Genomic DNA, 21,578 nt, shown 5'->3' with positions numbered 1-21,578 from the left:
TGACAAGGAAGAGAGTATAGTACGCAGTTAAATAGTACATTGTTTCATACACATAAATTTATTAGGTAGGGGCTTGACACCATCAGCAGAAATAAATAAAACTTACAAACTGTGCAAAAGATTAAAGTCGTTCATAAGGTCTGCAGCTGCCAAAATCTGCAAACTCACTACTGATATTTCTTTTATTACATCTTCCCATGAACCACCTTTTTGTGCATCAAATATACTGTCCACAATACCTGGAAAGGCAGCTCCACTGTAACTGTCTGTTGATGAGGGTGCAAAGACAGTGTGACGATAAAACTTGCAACCTGGGGTTCCATTAAAATCCAAAAATCCACGATTGATTTGAAAGAGTTGATCATTGATTTGCCGAATGTAAACTGAATCAGATGAAGAGTTGATTTCCTTTGCTTTTGAATCCAGGTTAATAGCAGCATTTTTGAAAACCTTTATGGCCCACAGTAAGCTGGATAGTGATACTTTATGCTTTTTTAGTACATCACCACTTTTTCTTTGCAACTGATAGACCAGGCTGGCAAGCTTTGTAGCATAATCCACAGGGCTGAAAGGAAGGACAAGAGAATCACTCGATTTCAACACAAGTCCTGCTGCTATCTTTCCTACTGCCAATGAAAAATTGAAGTGTGGATCAACCTCCTGTTTTACATAATCAAATGTGTCATGTACTGAGTGGTATACTGGGTATGAAGATAGGTCATGATTTAGAAAAGTATATCGCAAATCTGCTGATGCGACACCTGCTTTTTGTATAAACATGGTATAGTCACTACCAGATCCAATATTTGAAATGTATGGCTTGCTTTTGTCTTCAAAATCATAGTTTTTGGCAAGCCATGTGTCATACACAGCAGGACGGCTGTGTTTATATTCACTTGCATCAGGATTTGGAACTTCTTTGGCAACACTGAACAACAGTGGCCCAAGCGACGGCGTGGAAAGAGCCCTAAAAGACCCATTTCCTTGAACAGCAATATCTATGTTAAAATACGACACAGCACGCAAGAAAAGTTTTTTCTCCATTTGTTCAACCCATTCGTTTGACCCAATTAATCCATATTCCTCTGCACCCCAGTTGCAAAAGACAATAGTTCTTCTTGGCCTCCATCTACCATTTTTGACCAGCTTTCCCATTGCCCTCGCCACCTCCATAACAACAGCAGTACCACTGGATGGATCAAGTCCTCCAAATGTCCAAGCATCACGGTGGTTACCAAGCAGGACATAACGATCTGGCTCTTGCCATCCGCGTATGTAGCCGATTAATGTTTTTATTGTGCGCCTGGCCCTAAAGTTGGCCACATGTAGATGTGCTTTGCAATGTGTATGGTTACCATCAAATCCGCCTCCAAATCTGTATGGAATATTCAGCCCACCTTGCCAGTCAGCAGGTGCTTCCTCACCACCCAATATGGATAGAAAGTTGTATGCATCAAGATAACCAATTGGCTGCACTGGAATATTTGGAAGATGGGATTGAGACTCTGGAATTCTGTGGGTAATATTAAGTGCTGGATAGTAAGGAGTTAGTGGATCACCAAACACATTAAGTGTACCCCTTTGAACACCAGTAGAAGGCAACCACCAACTGTTGGGGTATGCATGCTTATCACCTTTTTCTGGGATCCACTCATGCGTTTTTTCACCTGCATAATCAAATGGATCATTAAATATCACAAGTCCAGCACATCCATGTTCCTCTGCTTGCTTTGCTTTGTCACCTCTAAACAACTTACCATACCGAACCAAGCATATTCCACCAGTTACGTTAATATTTCTACTTTCAAGGAGTTCATAGTCATCAATTCTTCCATAATTGACATAAAATAAATTCCCAGTGACAGTTCCTGCTGCACCATAGGCATTAAAAACATGCACAACATCGTCTTGGTCTTCTGCTTGTGTAACTGGATCCTCTGTCCAATTTGACTTAAATAAATAGGTGCTATTTGGATATTGTACTGAAAGAAAATTTGGCGAAGAACTATTTGGAAATGAAAGCAAGACATCATAAGGAAAAACATCAACTTTGTCCAAACTATGTTTCCAAGCATCGGCAATGTACTTTACTAGTGTTTCCTCATCCCTTGTGCTGCCAGCAATATGGGTATGCTCAGTTAGAAACTTAAGGTTGGCCTCAATATTGGCTGTATTCATTTCATTGAAAAGCAAATCTCTAATTTCCTCGTATGTTTGTACATTTGTGTTTATTGGTTGTAAGGTTGGTGGTGTTTTGGTACCGGACAGTTGAACATGAGGTGTAAATACAAAGCGCCCCAACAGAATGCCAAGTGAACAAACAAATATGGCCGCAAACGAAGACCAACAAACCATGGTTTTTTTGGTAATAACAACTGATGATTTGCTACGATGCATTGCTTGATCATGGCGAAACCCTAGGTCATCTGATCCGTATTTTTCAGATGTGTATTCAACAGCAAATTCTTCAGGGGAATCCTCCAAAGGGATTAAAGGTGAGCTGTAGTTAGACATATTGCTGTCACAAACTTGATTGCAGGTATAGGAAAAGCAAAAGCGTGATTATAAATGATTCATTGTCTGTTAAGAAAGAAAAACATGAAGTGAGACATTTTTAACACAACACGTTGCACAAGAGATATCTTCACACCAAAGCAATGCGACATACTTTCCGAACCGAACCAGAAACATATATTTACGTTAGTATCCTTTATTTGCCGTCACGCATGAACGATGCAACAAATAACAAAAATATTTTTAATCGGGGCAAAGAGGTAAGAATCATAACAATGTTTAACAGCATAATAACTTTGGCTTTCCTATTTAAAGTATTTAACTCCAAGTTTTTTGCGCCCAAAAATATTGGTCGCCGCTATGAAGGTAAAACATCCACATACAAATTTAGTCAGGGGTTTATCCTATGCTATTTCAATACGGCGAACAGTATAAATTGTTTGGTCCAGGTTTAATTTGACTTTATCCCTGAAATAATAAGATACTCCAACCTCCATTTGTAGATTATCATACGATTGTTGAAAGGCTTTACGAATTTTATTTCCGTTTTTCACATCTGTGCAAAGTTGGATTTCAGTTCCAGACGTTTTGATTTGCTATATCTCACAATAAGCAACCGAATCCGACAAATTGCAGAAAAAACGTTTCATCTCTTTTTTGATTCGTTTTTAAGAATTGTCTTCCGATTTTTTCACATTTACTCCACGCTTTGTAACGCCTTGTTATCTCGGTTGTGTTTCGTTTATCAACGCACACTACCCCGACACTGAATGCAATGCCTCACGATAACGCAATCGCAAGCGAATGCGGCAGGAACATGTTTTTTGTTTGCTGCGATCGCGTTTTAATTTATTGGTGGCGACAGAATTTTCTTTGTTCAGTTTATGATAACAGCTCAACAAAGATTCATACCTAGATGGGTAATTAATGCATAATTGTACCAAGACCATTTGGTATGACCTAAAATTACTGACTGTGCGAAATAACTGGGCTATAACAAAACACTACACTTTCTTCCTCCTTGTATGTTGTATGTTATACGGACAGTATAGCGACCATAGCGGCAACTTGACCAAACATCAAATTAAAGTATCTGAATCAGATTTTTTAGAGGCTGCGTTTGCGTGCGAAAGCGACGGTGTCGTAATTTCTTGCGATTTCAAAACGTGCGTTTCGGTTTCATACACGCGTTTCCGTTTCCGTAAATGCATGCGCATTTACTGTACAGTTCTTTGGCCGTTGTCACGTAATCGAAGCAATAATCTCTTTGTTTCTACGTTGTTTTTGATATCGCACAAATGAACACGCCTATATTTCTTCAGTCCCACTAAAAATCCGGACTGTGTGACCACCACACGGTTTTAGACAAAATGGAGAAAGATTCTCAGACCCAATCACGGTCTAAATGTAAATATAAAAGTCGTATCTCTGTATTTCAATGGAGGGAAGTTTTGTCAGTGAGAAATGCCATTGATGCAGACTGTTGCTAAGGCGATATCGGTATATGGGTTGGACTCTTTTATGCAAAATGTTGCGCCCCTTAAGGATGTACACACTAGGCGGTTGCCTAATGGAGACTGCCCACACGTGCAACGTGGTTAGAACGTGTTGCATGGAAGCTAGAGATCCACTTGCGAATTCAGCGCATGAACAACTGCACTAAAAGAAAGCTACGCAGCTACAGAGAAAATACATTTGTTATGGAAAAGGTTTTCATGAACGCAAATCGAAAATTTTTGACGCCACAGTCATCCGACTGAATCCGGATATTTGCCATGTTGGCAAATATCCTAGTCACGACCAAGAGCAACGTCACAGTAAACTGTTAAAGAGTAATTTGTGCTCTTTTATGTCGTCTAAAATGCCGATCGTTTCAGGGTTTTAAATCCACAATCACGAGGATTAACTACAAAACGTGATGAAAACATACTTTATCTCTTATCTATACAATTGCAAAAGTGTATAACAAACAATGTTACACTGCAACCACATAAAATGAAGAATGGCACAGGGTGAATGAAGTGCATAATGTGTCAATAATAGCAAATAGGAAGTTTAATGCTTGGAGCAAAACAATTAAAAGTGCATAATTAGCCAATGTATAGAAAAGCACCACAATTTCCAATATCAACAAAAGTAAACACTGACACAACGAAAGTTTTCAGAAGTCATTGAGCAGATTTGCAGCTGCCAAAATCTGCAAACTTATGACAGATATTTCCTTTTTCACATCCTCTAATGAACCACCATTCTCCACAGCAAAAATTGTGTCCACAAGACCAGGAAAAGCAGCACCAGTATAACTGTCCTTCATGGAGGGGGCAAAAATTGTATGGCGATAAAACTCAGACCCAGGCGTTCCATTAAAATCTAAAAACCCACGATTGATCTGAAACAGTTTATCATTAACTTGTCTTATATACACAGAATTAAAGGATGAATTTATTGACTTTGCTTTAAAGTCAAGTTTGATGGCTGCGTTTTCAAAAACGTTTGCAGCCCATGTCAAACTGTCCAGTGAAAGTGAGTGCTGCTTGAAAAAGTCCCCCTTTTTTCTTTGTAACATTGTAATAAGACCATTCAGTTTTGTGGCATAATCTACAGCACTAAAAGGAAGGACCAAAGAATCACTGGATTGCAAAATTAGACCAGCAGCCATCTTCCCAACAGCCAAGGAGAAGTTGCATTTGGGATCAACAAATTTCATAAAATAATCAAAAGTGTCATGTACTGTGTGGTAAACAGGTTGAGATGGGATATTGTGGTTCAGATAGTTGTACCTTAAATCGGCTGATGCGACACCAGCTTTTTGTACAAATGAGGTAAAATCACTACCAGTTGCTATATTGGAAATCTTAGGTATGCTTTTATCATCAGAATCCAAATTCTTAGCCAGCCATGTGTCATACACAGTTGGGCGGTTCTGTTTAAATTCATGTGGATTTGGATTAGAAACATCTTTTGCAACATGGAAAAGCATCGACCTCAACTCAGGCGTTGAAGCAGCAAAGAATGTCCCATTACCTCGTACTGCTGTATCAACATTAAAATATGCAACAGCACGTAAAAATAGTTTTTTCTCCAATTGTTCAACCCATTCAGTGGATCCGATCAAACCAAACTCTTCGCCTCCCCAGCTGCAAAACACAACTGTCCTTCTGGGCCTCCATTTACCACTTTTGACCAAGGTTCCTATTGCTCTTGCCACTTCTAAAACAACAGCAGTACCACTGGATGGGTCCATTCCTCCAAAAGTCCAAGCATCGCGATGGTTGCCAAGTAAAACATAGCGATCAGGTTCTTGCCATCCACGTATGTAACCAATGATAGTTTTTATTTTACGCTTTGTTCGATAATTGGCTACATGTAGATGTGCCTTGCAATAGGCATGGTCGATGTCAAATTTACCTCCAAACCTGTATGTCACATTAATTCCACCTTGCCAGTTTGTTGGTGCTTCCTCACCACCCAGTCTGGACAAAAAGTTGTATGCATCATGATATCCAATTGGCTGCACTGGGATGGTGGGAAGGTTGACTTTGGCCTCTGGAATTCTGTATGTAATGTTAAGTGCTGGATAGTGTGGTGTTAGTGGATCACCAAACATATTTATTGTACCCCTTTGGACACCAGTAGAAGGCAACCACCAACTGTTGGGGTATGCATGCTTATCACCTTTTTCTGGGATCCACTCATGCTGTTTTTGGCCTGCATAATCAAATGGATCATTAAATATCACAAGTCCAGCACATCCCTGTTCCTCTGCTTGCTTTGCTTTGTCCCCTCGGAACATTTTGCCATATCGAGCCAAGCATATTCCGCCAGTTACATTAACCTTTCTGCTTTTAAGCAATGCATAATCTTCCCATCTACCATAGTTGACATAAAACAAATCACCAGTAACATTTCCTGCTACACTGTAAGCATTGAAGGCAGGTAGAACATCACTCTCTTGTTCAGTCTTTGTTACAGGCTTTTCTGTCCAGTTTGACTTGAGTGTCTCAGTGCCATTTGGGAATTTCAGAGATATGAAATTGGGTGACGATGTATTGGGGAATGAAAGCAAGACATCGTAAGAAAAAATGTCCACTTTATCCAAAGAGTTTTCCCAAGCTTTTGTAATATATTTAACCAATACATCTTCATTTGCATGGCTGCTGGCAACATGTGTGTGTTTCGTGAGAAACTTCAGGTTATCCTCAATGTTTTCAGCCTTCATTTTATCAAATACAATTTCTTTCAATTCCTCATATGTTTGTTTATCTTCCTGAGGTGATGCCACAGTGTTGGCATTGACTGACTTTGCGTTTGGGGCAAATACATAGCGTCCTAACAGTATACCAAACACGCACACCAGTATAGCAGCAAACAAAGACCAACAAACTAGAGTGCATTTGTTGATGACAACGGACGATTTTTGACGTTGTCTGACATAGTCACGACGAAATCCAATGTCCTCCGACCCATACCTTTCAGAAGTGTATTCAACAGCGAATTCTTCTGGAGAATCATCTAACGGAATCAAGGGTGAACTATAGTTGTTGGACATAGTGAACGACAAATAAAATATTTTGTGTGTATCTGTAGAAAGTAATATCCAACTGAAAAGGAAATACCTTTGGAAACAGGAAAGTGAGTGTTTCACGTTTGGAATTTCAAATCAAGCACAAAAATATTTAACAAAATCTTGCAGTTTTCGGCATTCTCTTTCTCTTGCACAACAACACAACAAGTGACAGAACGTTACGCATGACTAAATAAAACTTTGGAGATCAGTAAATAAGTAAAACTTATTTTTTTTGTGAGAAAAATTTTTTTTTCTCTCGCAGGGATTTAAAAATAATATAATTTCAGCGCAATAAATAGTTTTACCTGCAAAAATGCAAAATTTGCTATGAATCACATCATTTGACCCGTGAACAGTTCTTGCAACTGAATCTGATATACTGCAGCTTATGAAGTAGGTACAGATGAAGAAAAGCAGGGTAGTTGCTAAAACATGTATGGATACGTCACGATAATAGCGCTGAGTAACACTAAACGCGTAGAATTCTTTGCACGCATTGAGTGGTGCCAACCCAGTCTAGTGGAACGCCTCCGATTATATTCACACAGAAGGATTTCCTGAGCACTCACTGGTTGAACTGTGACGTGTGAATTTCATTCCAGTTTCTTTGAGTTTGAAAAGAAAGCAGTTTTATGTTATAGTTTAAGACACCTGTCGATGTCAGTTTAGAGAAGAGCTGGCCTCAGGTTTCGAAGTAGTGAAAGAATGGTTCGAATGACAGCGACGCGATTTCTGCTGCTCGTTCTGGTGATTGGTCTTTTACTGTTTGTGAATTACTATGTCAATCATTGGATTTTTGGTGCAAATGTAAGTATATTTACTGCTACTGCGAGAAAAAATACTGGCGATACCAGTTGTTGACGCCAACATATGGGGGCGTAGAACTTTCACAGTATATGAGTTTCCAAACCTCAGGTAAAACTTGGCTGATTCAAAGACTGTATACTTGAATATGGCGGTTGTTCTTTGTTTAGTCAAGCGCAAAAGAGGATTTTCTTCAGAGCTCGTGTATTTGCGTGGGCTTACATTCTGTTCATCTGTGGGTTCAGTACATTCTGTGGGTTCATGTTAAATCTGAGAGCTTTTGGTAAATGCCAATCCCAATCAGGGGCGGTCAATTCGTAAAGCCTGGGGTAATGAACCTTGTCGCGTTTCTTTTCACAGAGAACAGATCCTGGCATGTTTGGTGGTTAGAGACGTATGCGGATATGTGCGCGTGACTGTGTGTGTGTATCGGAAAAGAGGGTATAATACAAAGCATTTACCGCCGTTATGTGTGGGCTGTTTCATAAGTACCTTCACGCATTGACGCCTCACAAAAGCGCATGGTCACAATTTCTATGCACGGATAAATTAAATCTTTATGTGTGATTTTTGACGAACCTTGACTATTTTACATAGGACAGCATATAAGGTATTAAGTTTTGTTGTACGAACGTGAGAATGACACTGGAAACTGTTTTCACCTATCGTGTTTGCGCACAACATTGGCGGTATTAATTTCTCTGTTTCGGACATAATTATAGTTTTTGTAATTTAGGCCTTTACTGCCAGTACTGTGCCACCTGAGATGCGGGAATGTACGATTAAACCAAAACACGTTTAAATCCGCCACAGCTTATTAAACAAAAGAAGTATAGATTTGTTTTAATCGTATATTGTCGTGTGTTTTACCAGGTTCGCGAACATGTCGATGAGCAGTTGCGGCCCCAACGGCAACACCTGAAGCCACGTATGAAGCCGCAACCTAAGCCCAAACTATCCGGGACCATTATGCAAGAACAAGACATTTACTCTGACAGCTTCGATGATCACAGAATGGACAGAATCGTTGCACTGCGGAATCAAACTCTAACGAAGGCATGTCTTACAAGGTCGATTGCCACCAAGGATACCCTGTTTCGATTTGACCTGGCTAAAGATGCTGGAAAGTTTAACAGTGCCGTGAGGCCTAGATTACTTGTGTCCGACCAACATAAGGCAATTTACTGCGCAATTGGTCGATGTGGATCGGAAAACTGGGAGACGATTATTGAAAGAATGGAGAAAGGCCATGGAAAGCCCGCAAAAGACTTTGATCCGAGATACGCCGGTTCCCCTACACTTAGGTTGCTGTTGGGCTGTGTCTGAGCACTAGTTGTTCTTTTGGTTTATGTAACTTACAACACGTTACAATTTTAAATGATAACTCCTAAAAAATTTTGCTGTTTTTCTATTTGCAACAGATCCGTGTTTTTAGGGAGTTATGGGATTTCCGCGAGCCGGCAATCCATCATCGAATTTCCGAATATTACAAGTTTGTTATCGTTCGCGAACCCTTGACAAGATTCCTATCTGCCTACAAGAAATTCGTAGCGGGCGATGGAGAGGACAACGTGATCGCCGGGGAATTTCGCAGTTGGATCGAGAATGGAACGAGAAAATCACTGCCCAAGCTTGAAGCTTTCGTCGATTTCGTTCTGGCCAAAAACGAGGTGCCGGGAGACTTGGAATGGGGCCTCTACAACGACTTGTGCGCTCCGTGTTTTGTGAAATACGACTTTATCGGAAGGTCGGGACAAAAATAATGCATTTTCAGATAAGTGGTTAAAATTTACACCAACGGATTTTTTTTTTTTTTATCATGAAAAAAAACGAAAATTAAAAAAAAACGAATAGATTTAATAGTTCTAGCAAATAAGTGATGCATATTGCGTTTTCAGGTATGAGACCATTCAAGACGATGCTCATCACATCATGAAACACGCCAATGTTAAGAACATCCAATACAACGACCCTCACAAGGAGCACTTCAAACAAAATTTCCTCGACGAATTGCAAAGAGCTTTGCCAAGCGGGAAGTTTCTCAAATTATTCGAAAAGTACAAATTGGACTATGAATTATTCGGATATCCACAACCCTAGCAAAGCATGGCGATTCCAATCTGTTTGGTTGTGCTTCCTGTTTCTTACGTACTTGGTTTACATAATGCCGAAAATCGTGCCTTAAATATTGCCTCTAGTGACAATTTGCTTTTCGCGAAATTAACTACAAATAATGCAAACTTTTACAAATTTGTCAACCAGATGTAATACAACTCACACTTTGAAAACTTGTTGATATACTTCCACGAAAATTTTGCAAGGTTATCCTTATCCAATAAATCCTGGGTTGCCGAGCGCAAAGCTCGTCTCACTTGATGGTTTCCGACATTCGCAAAGGCAGGACCAATAGAGCTCATTTGAACTCAAAACGAACTCGGTTCCACTTGTGTTCTCCGCGTTTGGCCAAGTTTTCATCGGTCTGTTATGAGCAGCTGACAGGTTGCTGGTACACAGTTTTATCCGTCCGGCTATGGGCAGCTCAAAAGACGCTCGAAGCGTGATGTTGGATTGGTGGTCGTTGCAATTAAGTTGCGTAATTTGTTTGCTTGCGATTTGCGAAGGTGAGTTGAAGTTGTCTAGGGGCAAGGCAGCATGTGTTACAATCACACGGAATAGTCAGAATGTCAAAAGGGGGCTATAAATGTTTGAGGTTAAGACAAAGTGGGTTAATGCTTCCTTTGCGCAAAGTGTCATGATGTGCGTACAATGAACAGATAACATTTATACACGTTGACACATCCAAGTGTTGTTGTAGTTTTGGGGGGATCCTGTCCTTCTCAGCCTTGGAACCTCAACTGTCCAGTATGCTGCGAAACTTCATGGCTTGCTTGTCGTTGCCAGGCAACAGGCCTCGTTACCGGATATGACGTACCCTGCTGCAGGTGGTTACGCCTGATTCATTGAATATGTAAATTAATTACAGTTTAACCCACTCTGCATGATGTAGGGTTAGTAACACAGTTAATTGACTGTTTATTGATTAATGTTGTTTACAAATCTTGCCTTGACTCAGCTTGTAGTTAATGTGTAATAATCCATTCCATTAAATATTCCGATGCCGTATATTTCACTCTCACTTACCCCCATCATTAGCTAAATATTTAAAAGAAGCCATTCATTGAAATAGGTAAACCTTAAGCATTGTTTTTGCAATTAATTTTGAATCCGTGTTATCCAAAAATGACAGCTTGTCGGCAATTAAATCAATAGGAATGAATCAACATGTCGGCCATGCGTAGCATATCCCGGGTGTGGAGTGTTCGACAACTGCAAAGAGTGTGTGGTGCGTCTGCCCGGAGGCTACCGTTACCCCGACAACCACCAGCGGTTTTGCACACGATGCAATGTTGGCTGGAAAGGTTCCATGTGCAAAGGTATCACAAAACGTTGCAATACACATACATGAAACATCTTCCTTGAACGTGTCGATCCTTGGCCTGATAGACTACATATACATTGAATAAAACTGCAGGCCAGTCGTATAACCAGACAGGGACTTACTGGTCAAATACTTGTTTGAAGAATGTGGAGGGTTATTTAAGAGCAACCGCGGCATGATCGAGATGCAGGGTTACCCTAATGATGTTAACTGTACGTGGACGATTGATGTATCCAGGAACTCTGCTGTTCATCTGAGGTATATGGCGAAATGTCAGGCTTTTTTTGATATTTATTTCACTTTTATAACAAAAGAGAAAAATCCCGCTTAAGTGATGGGGTTACAAATTAACAAATTCAACCTATATGCAAAGATTTCATTTTAAACGCACAGATTATCCGTATTCTCTGGTATTGTGGGTAAGTATATCTACTACATTTGCAACTAATTTAGATTCGAAAGGTTTGACGTAGAAAGCGATCCACACTGTTCTTACGACGCACTCAAGATTTTCGACGGTGGGGCTGTGGAGCGCGCTCTAGCGGTGACGTTGTGTGGCCCGACAACGCCACCCAGCTTTACTTCTCGACATCACCACGTGGTTCTCAAGTTTAAAGTAAACTTTTAACCAGTTGTTGTATGGTTTGCTAGTGACAACCTAAGCCTTACTTGTTTGACTGGAAACCGCGGCAAATCAAAATGCTTTTAGTCTGACGAATCGGGAACCTTCGAGGGATTTCGGATTCGGTTCAGAAAGATGGACGTTTGTACACGCCAGCCTTGTTTAAATCATGGTATATATTTTGCTCGTCAAACGGATATTTTTTACCTGCTAACAATATAGACCTTCGTGTTGTCTAACCTGTAATTTAAGAAAAGTTTTAGTTGTACCAGTAATAGTATATCTTTGGCCACATTCGAAACAGTTACATAAAGAAAAGGAACCCACATTACCTTTGCATTTGCAGGCGAATGTATCGTAACTGGTCCAACCACATTTCGTTGTGAATGCTCCGTCGGTTTCTTTGGAATTCATTGCGAGCTTCGTAAGTCTATCTTATTTGAAAGCGTGCAAGCTTGGACATACACAGTTGGTTAAGACCTAGAATTTTTTATCGCATGAACTCGCAAAGCTTCGTAAATGTCCAGTTCGATTAACAATTAAATTTCTAGGCATCGTGAAGTCGGTAATTGTAACCTCATTACTCAACAAGTATTTTGGTTGGCCATAAGTCTGATAGTAACCAATGGACTTACAGTTTGTAAAATACGCTGTTTTTTCGGAAAGTTTACCAAGTACACATTTCCAGAATATTTATAGTGTATGAGTTATACTTTGATTTGGTCATTTACTTTTTGCAAAATGTTGTTTCAGCTGTAAGGTGTTCCCAGCCAACATTGACTCCACATCTTAATTACGCTTTCAAAGATAAGCTTCTTCGTTACGGTTCGAAGGTAAAAATGCTGGCGTTTAACACCCAAATATCTAGCAAATCCAAACCAACCTGTGCGCAAGAAAAGTGTGGAAACTTTATCTTTTGTTTCTGCGTTACCAGATTACATATCGCTGTGGCTACGATAGGCGCCTTGTTGGTCCGAGGATTGCCCTATGCACAAAGAATGGCCGGTGGTCAAGCCGTGCCCCAGTCTGCGGTGAGTTTCAGGGTTTTTATAACCTCAATAAAACATCAAAATGTATTTCATATTTTATACCGGTTCGCACACGTTCCACTGAAATAGTGAATATTGCCAAAGTTTAATTGTTGCAACATTGGCTGGCGAGTTTCAGCAACATCATACAGGTTTCTTAACCCTGGCAGTTTATTACACGTTTATGCATGTTCATCTATACTGTTTACCATTATATATTCCTCTTGTTCTTTAAAAATAACATGTAACTTCTAAAACTTAAAAAAAATGTTTGACGAGCTCAAAATGAAGAAGCCAATTCATAATGTAAGCAAAGTGGAGCCAAAAATATGATTTCTGTGAGCTGCAGGTCGAAACAGTGGCCATCTGTCTGCAGCTCACAGCAAGTCATAATGTATCGAAAGTTTTCAACAAATTATCCAATCTCATTTTAAAAGACTCCTTTATTTATACAGTCGAAGGGTGTCCGTCACCCAGACCACCAGCACACGGCCAAGTTGGGGGTGCTAACTTCCGGTGGGGATCTGAGATTATTTATACCTGCAAACCTGGGTTTCATCTCCATGGCAACATACGCAGGGTGTGTCGCCGCAATTCCAGATGGAGTGGAAAGAAACCCGTATGTGGTAAGCTTGAATAAGAACAAGATCGTTTGGTTGTGTTCGTGCTTTTCATGTTAATCATGGACAGAAAAGGCAACGATTGTAAAAATGGCTCCATTAAGTATCAGGCAAATTTGTCAGCGAATGTAACAGCATTGTTCGTCTTTTTATGGGCAAATAAATAGAACCATTTTTGCTACAAAGCGAAGGTAATTTCTCTGAACATTTACGGTTATCGCTGTTTGCATAAAAATGGTTTCGTAAGGTTTTAAATATGTACGGCTTCATGTAACAGATCTTCATACATTACGTGATTTTCAATCATAATCAACAGCTTTTGTTACAAACGTGGTCGAGTTAAAATAAGCCTGGAAAAAAGTTAAAATGTAATTTGTTTCTTTGGTATTCCCATTGATGGTACTTAAGCAACATGCAAGGCTGCTTGCTTAAGTTTATGCTTATCATCTATGGCGTCACCATGCGACTTGCATGGGTCGTTTAACGAAACTCTAAACATTGAAAAGTTTCTGTATGAGGTAACAAATACCAATCTAAACAGACTCTATTAATGTTTTGCATCTGAAAAATTTATTTTACTTAAACAGGTATCATTAAATTTTGTTACTTATTGAAACTGACTATTTTTTTTTTGATAGGTTCTATTCTGTTTAGATTAGTATTTGCAGCCTTACATAGAAACTCTTGTACGGCTATCAATTATTATTTTATTATATTATTTTTTTCATCATTGAAGTTTTTTTGGGCTGAAAGAGACTTATAAAACTAGATACGAAATTTATACAAAAAAGGAGGGCATTTGGGTAATTTTGAGTGTCCTTGGAGGACATATTATTTTTTCGGAAAAGGAGGACATGTCCTCCAAACGGAGGTGTTAATTCAGTTTGTTTTGTTCCAGTTTTCACGAACACAAGTTCCGATGAAGCTGCAGAAGGTGGTGAGTTTGAAACATCAGCTAGTTTCCAACCAATAAATGTTACGGAGGAGTCAACGCATTTTAAAAGTATGTATTTACTGAGATGTGGATCTGATTAAGGATGACAAACCCCACAGCTGCATTAAACAAGCAGTAACTTTCTAAACTGTATTTGAGATATCGTTATGTGGTGTCAAATAATGGATACTGAATATACTGAGTACAGGTCAATCGTGACCAAGAGGAAGTGTTTGAGTCTGTTAAAAGTTAAAAATATGTGTATTTCCAATCCTTTGTTGTCTCATATATATATTTTTTTGGGCTCACAGGTGTAACATTGGAATAAGTACGACCCTCTAAACATTGTTTATTATAGCTTTATTATGTGTGGCTTTCTCCTGTATGCCTAAGCGATATATCGTCAACTGACTATGCCGAATGTTTTTCTGTAACGTAATCTTGACAACTTTCTACGGTCACCGTGACGTCACTCGTATTTTAGCGCCTCAAGTGCCACCGACTGACCTCTTTCTCTCGCGTGATGATAAGAGGAGTATTAGAATTAATATAGCGGGTGTCTAAAACGAAACCACCGTAAGTTTTATTGAACAGTCGAGAGGAAATCGATTGAAAACATTTATCTCAAAAGTTCACTGCGTGTTTGTGAAAACCAGGTTTGTTGAACATGATTGGAGGTTGGCAATAATAAAATAAAAGCCGCTTATGCAATGCTTGTGCAACGAGAGAAAAGCACGTTCACAAACGCGTTGTGATAAACATCTCTGAAAACATAAAAAATCGTCCTGTACATTTCCGCCGGGCGGGAGTTCCTTCTGCGTGGCTAAACACGAACGTCGTCGTCACATTTCAGAATTGTTTATTTCTTTCCTTTTTTGGCGGCAGGTTTCTTGGCCGCTTTCTTTGCCGGGGATTTCTTTTTGGGACTTGCCTTTGCCTTCTTTGCGGGAGATTTTGCAGATTTCTTGGCTTTGGTCGGCGACTTCTTCTTGGTGGCGGCCTTCTTTGCTGCGGGTTTTTTGGCGACCTTGGTGGTTGTCTTCTTAGCAGCTGCAGGTTTCTTCGGTTTGGCAGTGGTTTTCTTTTTGGCTTCTCCACTCTTTACTGGCTTGGGTTTCGTTGCTTTGGACGCGGCCTGAGCAAGCTTGAATCTTCCGTTTGCCCCTATACCTGAGGTCTGGTTCAAAGCACCGCTCTTCACCAAACGATTTAGGGCTAGCTTTATGTGGACAGAAACGTTGGTAACACCCTTGAAGTTTGTTTCCACGTACTTGACAATGGATTGACGAGATGCACCTTTGCGATCAGCAAGAGCTTTAATTGCTTGCTTGATCATATCAGCGTACGGAGGGTGATCTTTCTTGGGTGCTGAAGCTTTCTTTGGTGCTGCATCTTTCTTGGGTGGCATTTTTGCTTTCTTAGATAGCTGGTTACTATGCACGTACAGTAAATCTTAAAAAAAACACATATAATTTTAGTTTTATCAGCACAAAAAGTACATACATAAAAGCTACATCAAATTACAAACAGTATCCATTCGTTTTACCTATAATATTCAACAGTCACTACACGTAAAACCTGGCAGCTATTCGCGACTTCACAAAACAAACTGGCGCAGCCACGCTCTGAACAAACCTCGTCTCGAATGCCGACCGCTACTCGATGCTCTTACGTTATAAAAGGCGCGACGCGTATGGTTTTCGGACGTCCGCGAAACGATAAATACGGACGGCGGCGCAGGCAGTGTACTGAATTGGTCTGTGTTCAGTTTGTGCTTTGCAACTTTTGAAAACGGCTTATTACAGAAGCGCGTTGCAAAAATTTTGTTATGTCGTTTTGAGAAATAAAAGTTGATGTATTTGGCAATACAGATGCAAAGTTTCGACTCGATACGACCCTGTTTTACAGCGCAACTTCGATGTAGAAAAACCACCTTTCATTTTTTGAACGAAATCTTCGAGTCGGTTCGTTGTTTTTTCGTTTATTTTTCCTTAATCCAAGGGCCATGATTAAAATTTTTTTTTTATAAAGAAAATATAAGATATGTAGCAACTAAATTTGTGTTCCTCGTAATCTATTGCGCTTTCGCTTTTTTGCAATAGTGCCTCAAAAATGACCACCTAAGCACAAACCAGACAGAAAACTCGACCTTGTCAAGCTGATGGGTCCTTAGAAGGTTGAAATATATTACCGTAATTTTTGTCATTTGTACTAACATTTTGGCTTGTTTTTGATTTAAACATATCAGCAATCGATAATTTTCATCACATTTTTCTGGTTTTGTGAAAATATTTGTAACTTACGCACATTCGACGCAAACTCAACTGAAACCCTATGCTGTTTGTACTAGACATCTGCTGGTAGCAGTGTGTGTGTGTCCAATCGGCAACCTCATTTGTGTTTTAATTTTACTAAAGTTTAAAAATGTGAAGAGCTTGTCAGATGTACTTGAAGTAAATACGATATTTGTTGAAAACAATGTTTTTTGTAAATTTGAACAACTCAAAAGTGTGCCTAAATATTGCAAGTTCCTACAGGGCTTTGCTGGCAGTTGGGCAGTTGAAGTTTTCGATCTTTGTCACTGTGGAACTTGTGTTTTTTTGACCCAATGTGAAAATAAGCAATATATAACAAAGTTTTAGAGCTTAGACGTATTGCCAGCTGCTGTGCATAATGCTATTGGTATTTCAAGGCCGGGTAATCTGTTGTGTGTTTCTGTCGCCGCCGAAACATGGTGCTGTGGGATGCGGGGCGGATTGTATCTGGAGAAATGCATGTGTATGCAATAATTTTTTTAGCAAAAACGGGCATTTTTACTGATTAGAATGTGATTTATATGTGTGTGCATGGGTGTCCCAGAAGGTTTTAAATAACCTTACACTTCCTTGATTTGCACCACACCTATAGGAAAGTATTATCGCTGCTAACATTTTACTCCACCAACACGGTTTCAAGGCGATGTACTCTTTGCCTAATTACGAATGCTGTGAATGTTTGTAATTGATTGCGTTTGGTAATAATCCAGTCACCATAAATACAGTATAAGCGTGTGATGCCAAACACTTCTATGTGGTTGCGCTTTATTCGGGAACCACAATTAATTGCATTGACATAACTGATATGTTGTTTCTTTGGCTATATCCTGTTTGTGGTAAATGTTTTTTTTTCAACAGTCGGTTGCTCTGAAAATCGGACCCATTACGATACAACATATACATGTCCTCGTCCGCCCAAATTTTGCCGCCATTGATTGATGGTGATTTATTTCCTGCAGCGCGGGATATTAAAAAAGGGTCGTGATTGGTAAATTGCCCTTGTGGCCTCGTAATAGCGACAGAATTATTTTGTGGGGGTGTAAGAAGAAGTGTCAAACGGTTACTGTGTTCTGATAGCGTTTCTCTATATGCTGACTATCCGTTTGTGTCACGTGCCCTAAAACACACGATTCAGTGATAGCCAAATTAAACAATCAATAGGACTTCCCATTCTCATGCTAAGACCTGCCACCTTTAACGTTTTTCACAAAGCAGTAAACTGATTTGACGCAGTTGGTTATCTTCTGTCTGCAGCGGTGAAGAAAGAGACTGTTTTTGTCACATTCGAAGCCAGCAATTACAAACAATGGGAGACTCTAGGGTTTCACGACAAATTTTAAGCAATATTTGAATTAGTCTTTTTTACAGTTCTGTATTACATTAACGTGACTATATGCACGAAATTGTTACCTCGCAATAAATTAAACTTGAAATGTTAAAGCGTCAATAACTTCGATGAAATGACCAATACAAATGGCTTTAAAAAAATTGAGAATTGATACATTGTTAATATTTCAGTAACCCTAACCTTGAACATTAACTTAAAATTCCTGATCGTTTGTTTGGTTGTTTCATACGATATTATGACTTGTCAAGTTAAAACCCTTGTTCAGTCCGGTTTTTGCATTAACATATGCTGAAAGATCCGTAAAAAGTAATTAAAATATAGGTGTTTTTCACGAACATATGTTGTGATTTTAATAGTTTTAAGGGTTTATTTGCGTTATCACAAAACAGGTACAATTTTAGGTAAATTCCGAACAAAGGATTAATGTACAGTGATTTGACCAATTTTTTGCATTATCCATGGTTAGCCGCCCATTTACAACATTTAAATTTCGAATCCCAGTTTGAACTGTTTTGCGCGGCACAGCTGGCCCAAGCGGTTCAAATCGACGCTCCCCGTTTGAAAATGCCAGCACAGCGTAACGCCGCCCATCCAGACGAGCGCCAACATTTTCGAAGAAACAGCGACGCGTTGTTCAAAAAGAAAGAGCGATGAGAATTAATTACTCAAGCGCGTCGAGTAAAAAAGGCAATAGGAATGTGGTTCTTCTCTCAGCGCGTAAACACCGAGCACGAGGAATTGCGCCGCGTCGTTTTTTGGCGGTCACATGGTCGCTCAGCTGTTCGCGTTTGAAGAAAATTTGCTCCCAAGCGAAGTGCTCAACGGCGCCACCTATGGCCCAAAGTGTAGCTGCCCGCATACGCGGAAATACAAGCATAAAGCTTTGAGCATTAGCAATATGGTAACCAACTGAGGTGGTCTCAAACAATGTACAACTTTGTATTTACACAGACAACGCCCACATACAGTAAATCGTAATATTTCATTTCGTGCTTGTTTTTAACATGATGTGTAGTTTTATATCTATTTTATTTCAGACATATCATGTTCGGAGCCAATTTCACCTACTGGCGGTTTTATAGTGACATCGTCAACGGCTAGAACAGAATTGTATCACCCAGGTTTCAGCATTACATACCGTTGCAACACTGGTGACGTAATGATGGGAAAAACTAATGCTTTCTGTAAACGTAATGGAACTTGGTCTAACACGCCACCAAAGTGCTTTAGAAGTAAACAAAAGTTGGTTTTACTTCAGTGGTTCCCAACCTTTTTCGGCTATTAATGGTAATATTTTTGCCGGACCACTTTAAGATATATATGTGTCATATATTTTACCACTGTTCGTGAAGAACATTTGAAACGTTAACATTTGAACTCTAAAAGGCGTGTAACGTGCTTTGCGGTCCACCTGAAAACACTTCGCGGTGGTTTGAAAGCACCTGCTTTAAATAATGCAATAGCGATTTTTTAGATATTAAATAAAATATACGCATTCTACTTTTAATACGGCCTATACAATAATACTATTTGCACGTATATTGAAATGTGAAACGCTGCACAGCAAACTACATTTTTTTAGCTTGCCCTAATCCAGGGACTGTATCTCATGGATACACCACCATCTGGCGCCCTCCACACGCACGCTCAAAAGAGAATATTCACTTACTCCAGGTTCTTGTGGTGGGAAGCATCCTAAAAGTTCGCTGCGCACCCGAAATGAGTTTGAACGGCGTTTTTCGGCGTGTGTGTTTGCCCACTGGACGACTCAGCGGCGAGAGGCAACCTACTTGTAAACCAAGTAAGCTGACCACGTATAGTTGACGGCTTTGCATCATTTAAAAAAGAAAGAGGCACAATGTTATTTTAGCATTTTTTTGTTCTTTATTGTTTGTATAGGGTGTGGTTTTTACCCGATTACGCCATTGCCACATGACCTCTTGGCATCACCCTGGAATTTCATCATCAAAAAGCGGAACCGTGTTTCTGGCGTTTGGAGAGTGCATTGCAACGGTATTACGACACTTAACTACACAAAAGATATACGAATTGAAACTTATTTTCTTTGCTAACTGCACCTTAAGGGGCATTTGTAGGGGACAACTTGATTTTGACGAGCGCGCGTTGCGTAACATACCCATCAACCAACCTCGTTTATCGCACTTCCGACCTGGAGGTGCAGATCTTATCTACACAAAACGGCTTGAATTCAAACAATTCATATACCGTACGTGGTTTGCGATGAGTCGAAAATGTACGTTTTATAGGTTCGTTGACAATCCACGATATATATGTGTCCCAGCAGATATCAACGATAATTATTCACGAGGACTTCGATCCGGTTTTGCATCACAACGATATCGCCATTTTTGCCATTTCCGAGAAGATTCCGATTCACCGTGATCGTCGTGTCTGGCCAATTTGTTTAACGACCAGGTTGGGTTTTAACTACCATTTCCTTAGTGTTTTAACCTTTTTGCCAAAGAAAAGCACCTCCAAACAAACCTGTACAGAATATTTTGATCAGGCCATAAACAAAATTATCATAGCAATAAAGGCAAGGCACGAGTTCGCATCCCTGATGAGATTCGTCCGCCCACCTCCCTTGCTCTATTACCTGACTGCGATATTTGGGTGCTAATATCGCCGACGCAACCTTCACACTAATAGCAGCCATTGTATGTATATCGCAGATTGTTATCTTTTTTTATCCAGGCCAAATGAAGAACAGGCTGGTGGATTTTATGTCACATCGGCAACAACTCCAACAAGTCCCGCCTTTCATTCACCAATAAACAGTACGTTTTCTTCATCGCACAATCACTCCATCAACACGGAGCCCATACACAATGAATTCGGCGGAATCGTTTTCAAAACTGTTGTTGTCAGAAAACAACCAAACAAGAAGTGCAGAGTCCATGGTCCAAACTCAAAAACACGTTTTTGCATTCAAGGGAGAACGAAGTATAATGGAAACGATTATCCAAGCAAATTGTTAATTGTTAAAAAGCGTTTGGCCCAGTTAAACGACACATCTGGAGGCTGGACAGAAAAGATCCGTTGGGTCTTAATAGGAATTAGTAGTTTTAGAGGTATTTGCAATACCAGTACACATTGTTACGAGTCTTTTGTTAAAGTTCGTCCGTATTTAACGTGGATATCGAAACGAAGAAACGAAATTAAAACGAACGGATTTTTGCTTATACAAACTTAATAAACCTTAATTTGTTTTGATAATTTGTACTTGTACAATGCAGTTTCTACCTGTTTGTACATGGGCCTTTATTGAAATATCCATTTTATTTTTTGATGACGTATTTCTGAAAATAAAATAATAAAAACTGTTTGAGGATAAAGTGGTTTAGTCGTATAAGGGTAGTGCAATTC

The 21,578-nt window shown here is 39.6% G+C and overlaps 3 protein-coding genes and 2 pseudogenes across 3 annotated transcripts; 2 read left to right on the top strand and 3 right to left on the bottom strand.

Moving 5' to 3' along the window:
• Window positions 1-3: 3 nt before the first annotated feature.
• LOC145912607 (putative N-acetylated-alpha-linked acidic dipeptidase pseudogene) lies at window positions 4-2,598 on the bottom strand (annotated as a pseudogene).
• A 1,474-nt stretch (window positions 2,599-4,072) lies between these two features.
• On the bottom strand, window positions 4,073-7,225 carry LOC145911152 (N-acetylated-alpha-linked acidic dipeptidase 2 pseudogene; annotated as a pseudogene).
• Window positions 7,226-7,636: 411 nt separating this feature from the next.
• Window positions 7,637-10,225, top strand: LOC145911710 (carbohydrate sulfotransferase 11-like). Its single transcript, XM_082999128.1, has 4 exons — window positions 7,637-7,888; window positions 8,759-9,189; window positions 9,321-9,632; window positions 9,784-10,225. Exons 1-4 carry the CDS (start codon window positions 7,787-7,789, stop codon window positions 9,983-9,985), a joined length of 1,047 nt encoding a protein of 348 aa, XP_082855254.1. The 5' UTR covers window positions 7,637-7,786; the 3' UTR covers window positions 9,986-10,225.
• Window positions 10,226-10,379: 154 nt separating this feature from the next.
• Window positions 10,380-21,428, top strand: LOC145910737 (inactive serine protease PAMR1-like). The gene is made up of 17 exons (XM_082997937.1): window positions 10,380-10,506; window positions 10,701-10,827; window positions 11,156-11,319; window positions 11,468-11,582; window positions 11,778-11,940; window positions 12,034-12,118; window positions 12,293-12,370; window positions 12,700-12,779; window positions 12,881-12,977; window positions 13,430-13,600; window positions 14,493-14,597; window positions 19,229-19,423; window positions 19,774-19,992; window positions 20,091-20,204; window positions 20,276-20,418; window positions 20,497-20,627; window positions 20,907-21,428. Exons 1-17 carry the CDS (start codon window positions 10,416-10,418, stop codon window positions 21,403-21,405), a joined length of 2,577 nt encoding a protein of 858 aa, XP_082854063.1. The 5' UTR covers window positions 10,380-10,415; the 3' UTR covers window positions 21,406-21,428.
• On the bottom strand, window positions 15,077-16,011 carry LOC145910739 (histone H5-like). Its single transcript, XM_082997938.1, has one exon. The coding sequence runs from the start codon at window positions 15,934-15,936 to the stop codon at window positions 15,388-15,390; it is 549 nt and encodes a 182-aa protein (XP_082854064.1). The 5' UTR covers window positions 15,937-16,011; the 3' UTR covers window positions 15,077-15,387.
• Window positions 21,429-21,578: the final 150 nt, after the last annotated feature.

This window comes from Ascidia mentula, chromosome 8 (assembly GCF_947561715.1).
Source record: "Ascidia mentula chromosome 8, kaAscMent1.1, whole genome shotgun sequence".
Classification (NCBI taxonomy): domain Eukaryota; kingdom Metazoa; phylum Chordata; class Ascidiacea; order Phlebobranchia; family Ascidiidae; genus Ascidia; species Ascidia mentula.
This window is presented reverse-complemented; position numbering and strand designations above follow the sequence as displayed.